This window comes from Salvia splendens, chromosome 13 (assembly GCF_004379255.2).
Source record: "Salvia splendens isolate huo1 chromosome 13, SspV2, whole genome shotgun sequence".
Lineage (NCBI taxonomy): Eukaryota > Viridiplantae > Streptophyta > Magnoliopsida > Lamiales > Lamiaceae > Salvia > Salvia splendens.
Genome location: NC_056044.1, coordinates 21,113,006 through 21,117,909, shown reverse-complemented (window position 1 = coordinate 21,117,909; position 4,904 = coordinate 21,113,006). Strand labels below are relative to the sequence as shown.

The window sequence follows — 4,904 nt, the reverse complement described above, 5'->3', positions numbered from 1 at the left end:
GAGCCTTCCCCTCTAATTAACTTCTAGAAAGGAGAAGATTGATTAGTTTATATAATTTGTGAGATAGAGAGAGATAAGGGACCTTCATTTGAAAAAAGGGTAGTGAAGCCATGTGCAATCATATGGTAGTTAGAGACTAATCCAAACCCCACAATTTTGTTCCAAACCCTAAAATGAAAGTGAGAGATTATGACCTAATAATATTTGCATTCTTATTAACAAGTCATCCATTGGATGTGTGTGATCTGTAAATTGTACTCCTTCCGCTCTCTCATAATTGAGTCATTTTTCCATTTTGAGATGTTCTCTCCAAGTTGAGTCATTTCTATATTAATAATTAACAATTTTTCTCACTCTTACTTTAATCTCTCTTACTTTATTCACTTTCTACTCTATTCTCTCCAATTTTTTCTCTGTTTCTCTCTTACTTTTTTTATTTGTCTAGTTAACACACTAAACATCTATTTCTTAAGCTCCGTGCCGAAAAGTTCCGCCTCAACTATACGGGAACAAAGGGAGTAACTAAAAAGGCAAACTAAACTATCAAAAGAGAAACTTAATTAAATGCACTTATTCTTCAGTTTTAGTTCCAGCTAGCAATTATTAAACACAAATATAATTTATATACACATTTGAAAAAAAATGAAGATTCCATTTCAAGATTGATTCCCTACCACCAAGCCGGCCCCCTTCTCAGTCTCACCTCCCATTTTCAATCCTTTTGCTTCTATCAAACTCTCTCTTATGATCAACGCACGTACACTTTGGCTATATATATAAACACACAAATCTCTTATGTCAGAACTCACAAGCAGTAATCATTTTGTCCCAATATATCCATGTCCTCTCTCTCACAAAACCCTAAAAAAACCCTCTCCTTCTCAACAATGAAGAACCCTAATTATCCCCTTAAGAAGAGGCTCGCCTCCCGATTTCTGAAAGCCTTGGAGAAAATCAAGTACAATATGTCGCCGTCGCCAGTATCAATAGAGGAGAAGAGAAGGAGGCACCGCGCAGTGAGAGGCGCGGCCTATGCATCCATGGCTTCTTCAGTGGGGCCGCGGAGGGCATGGAGCCGGGCCCTGCTGAGGAAGATGAGAGAGAGAAAGAGGGCGAGGCGAAACCCTAGAAATGCGGATACGAGGTTTGGGTTGAACCAACTATGCGATGTCGTACCAGGTGGGGAAGCCATGGATTCGCGGAGCTTGTTGAATGAAACGGCTCACTATATAGAGTGCCTTGTAGCTCAGGTGCAAATCATGAGAGAGATTCTTCATTCTTCCTCTTCTTCTTCTTCAACAACATTGTAAGATAAGAGCTTTATATTGATAAATATGTGGCTATAACATGTATAAGGTTAATTAATTAGTGTTATTATATGGAGTATTTATAAATAGCATAAAGTTGTGTTGGGCAGTGAAATTGTGGATGAAGTTGAGATTGAAATATATAGCGATTCATATTTGATGGCGATGAATATGCATTTAATTTTAGATGAGAATTTTGACTCATGATATACACAAATGTATTTATGTATATGTATATGAGTGAATTAATTAGGTGCCGGAAATAAAATACCGTACCTAATGTATCCACATAAGAAAATGATCTATAATGAGCATCCTGGCTAGTTCTGTTAGCTAGAGGCCAATGTAGTTCTTATGAGATTAAATGTAAAAATGCACTTATATTTTTACCCACAAATTAATGTTCAGGGAACAAGGTTAATTTATAAAGTTATTAATTTTGTAATTCCATATAAATTATAATCTCGCTCTTTTATTTTGTAGTTCTGGGTGGGGTAGTGATAATTGTACATATATACATATATAACTGACTTTTTAGATTATTTATATTAAAAATTTATTTATAAATCTAATTAATTTTAAAAATATTAGTACATACTAATCATTTTGCAGTAATTTGAAAAAAAATATTCTAAAATTTTAAATTAAATATTCACAGATTTAATAAAAAAATATTTTCATACGTATTAAGTATTTTAGTTTAATTTTCTCAAATAGCTAGGTCAAGCGTAGTCTTTTGAAATTCAAACTTTTAACATAACTAGTTTTACCACCCGTGCTATGCACGGGGGCCATAATACTTGTAAAAAATTCTAAGATAAATGAACTTAAAAAAAGGGAGATGATAAATATTGTACAATTATGCGTGCAGACAAAGAATTCACGTTTGTAAAAAGACACGTTGTAAATATCAAGACGAATAAATAAGTGTCGATTTCCAATGAAAAAAGAATTTTTATGAATTTGAAACGCAAATATGAGGGAAATAAATAAAATATAATACAGAAAAAAGATGAGATAATAATACTTATATACATACATTATACATAAATGAATAGTAAAATAAGTTCATTAAAACACCACCAAATTTTCATAAATAGGAACTTAGGCAAACATCAACAATACAATAGTTCATAAGTTTTGAAAAACTTCTTTATAAACAATGTTAACAGTAGAATCACCATTGCCTTAATCTTCTTCATCTTTACACACCAAAATCTTCAAACCTTCACGACTCGTGACTCTAGATATAGCAACATACAGCTGTCCATGATTGAACACAGGTTTTCTCAAAAATAATCCAACATGAGACAGTGATAGACCCTGACTCTTGTTAATAGTCATTGCATACGACACAGCCAAATGGAATTGTCTTCTTTGGAACTTGAAAGGCAATCTCGGATCAGAGGGTATTAAGGACATTCGAGGAATCAACACTTTATGGCCAATATTATGGCCACCCAATACATGTCCCTCTAACACATAATCACCTAATCGTGTAATTATCAACCTTGTACCATTACACAACCCGTTTGACCGGTCTTTGTTCCTCAACAACATCACAGGAGTACCAACTTTCAGCAACAATTTATGGTTAGGTGTACCAGAACACTTCAAACTATTCAAAAACTCAACAGAATGTATCTCAGCAAGACCATTTGATGTGGAATCAGAGTTTGAAATACTATCAGAACTAAAGTCAACTCGACCTTGAGACTGATCCAGAGAAATCATGAATTGGTTAACCTCATCAACTACCTCTAAAGTAGGAGCAAGTATAGCACGGCCGTTCAAACAACTAATCAATTCTTCAGGATTCATGTAAGAAGGATATACGTTTGAAACAATGGTTCGAAGAGGATCACTAGAATTTGACAAAACAATGTCAACAGGAAGTTGAATATCCACTTCACCATCATTTGGACCACCAATAACACCATCGCCAATTGAGGCAACCCAAGAGGAAAATTCCTTCAATTTAGAGGCTTCATCAACATTTTCCACATTCAAAAGCCTCATATTTTTGTCAGCCTTAAAACTGTGCAACTTTTCCAAAGATGAGATGAGTTAATAGTAGCATTCACAACATCTTGCCGACTGCCTTTAGGAACAACTGGCAAGATCAGTCTAAAGTCACCACCAAAAACAACAGTTTTTCCACCAAACGGTTTGTTCATGTTTAACTCATCACATACACGCACAATATCTCTTAAAGTTCTATCCACGGCTTCTATGCAATGTTTATGAATCATCGAAGCTTCATCCCATATAATAAGCTTAGCTCTCACAATCAACTCAGCAAGTGCACCGCCTGGTTTAATATTGCACATAGAATCTTCATTCACATTAATGGAAATTTTAAACCGAGAATGAGCTGTTCTACCACCAGGCAATAATAAAGAAGCTATGCCACTGGACACCACATTTAAAACAATATCGCCCTTAGAACGAATCCCTGCAGACAATGATCTCCAAATGATAGTTTTTCCCGTACCTCCATAGCCATAAACAAAAAATATTCCTCCATTATTAGAATGCACAGACGACATTATAGTGTCATGCACAGAAAGTTGTTCATTAGTGAATTTGGATATATATTCCAAATATTCCCTTTCTAAACTCTCACGATCATAACACAACTCATCATTAATCAGTCTATTTTCACTTGATTCGAAATACTGATTACCAGGATACGGTAAACCATGGAAATCACGCAAAGTTTTGCCAAGATTCTGCAACAATTTCTCAATCTCGGCCAATGTAAAATTCTGAATATCAGCCTCACTCAAGATCAGACCTATAGTAATTAAGAATACGTTGCTAGAATTAAACTTACATAATAAACAGAAAATAATAACAAATAACATAATAAACATGCAACGACAATATTTAAAAAAATATCTTACCAGGATAATTTGTTATTTTTCGGCGGTTATAAAGAACATCTTCGGACAAATATTTCCAACAACTTAGCCAAACAAAGTCCGGGCGTGAAATAGATTCCGATGTTAACAAACTAACAAAGAGCAATCTCAAAGGATTGAGCTGAAGCCCAAAAAGAAGCCTCTACAATTCCATCAACATATTCCTTATCATCATCCAACAACCCTAAAGCAAAGCAAGCATCTCTAAATGTATCATACTGAACGCCATTAACACATCTGATGTCTTCATACGAAGAAGCTCCTTTAACAATATTCAACAAACATCTGAGATAATACATATCACCAGAACCAGGAGCAACATAAAACAACCTTCCAATCGAATATCTTTGTTTCCTAGGTTCCCAATGATTCTTCTTCCATACAAATTTCATCGGAAATTCACCATAAGTGAGATCCCTACCTTGAGATAATATCTTATTTGCTTCCATCCAAGCCAAGAACTTACTTTCATGAATTGTCTTACGATTCAAAACAGTATCCAAGTCATCAGCTTCAGCAAAAATGACATGTTGTTGATCTGGAAGATGAAAACTCAATCTTTCAACAGGAGGATCCTTATATTGAATTTCAAATCCAAAAATTCTCCAAGCAGCTTCACAAGACGATATATATCTACAATCGTAGTACAAACTTACTTCATCAGTACATCGTT

The 4,904-nt window shown here is 34.6% G+C and overlaps 1 protein-coding gene and 1 pseudogene across 1 annotated transcript; one reads left to right on the top strand and one right to left on the bottom strand.

Annotated features, from left to right (window-relative positions):
* Window positions 1–887: 887 nt before the first annotated feature.
* On the top strand, window positions 888–1,310 carry LOC121760683 (transcription factor IBH1-like). Its single transcript, XM_042156316.1, has one exon. It carries the CDS (start codon window positions 888–890, stop codon window positions 1,308–1,310), a length of 423 nt encoding a protein of 140 aa, XP_042012250.1.
* A 1,128-nt stretch (window positions 1,311–2,438) lies between these two features.
* LOC121760681 lies at window positions 2,439–3,326 on the bottom strand (annotated as a pseudogene).
* Between the last annotated feature and the right edge of the window lie 1,578 nt (window positions 3,327–4,904).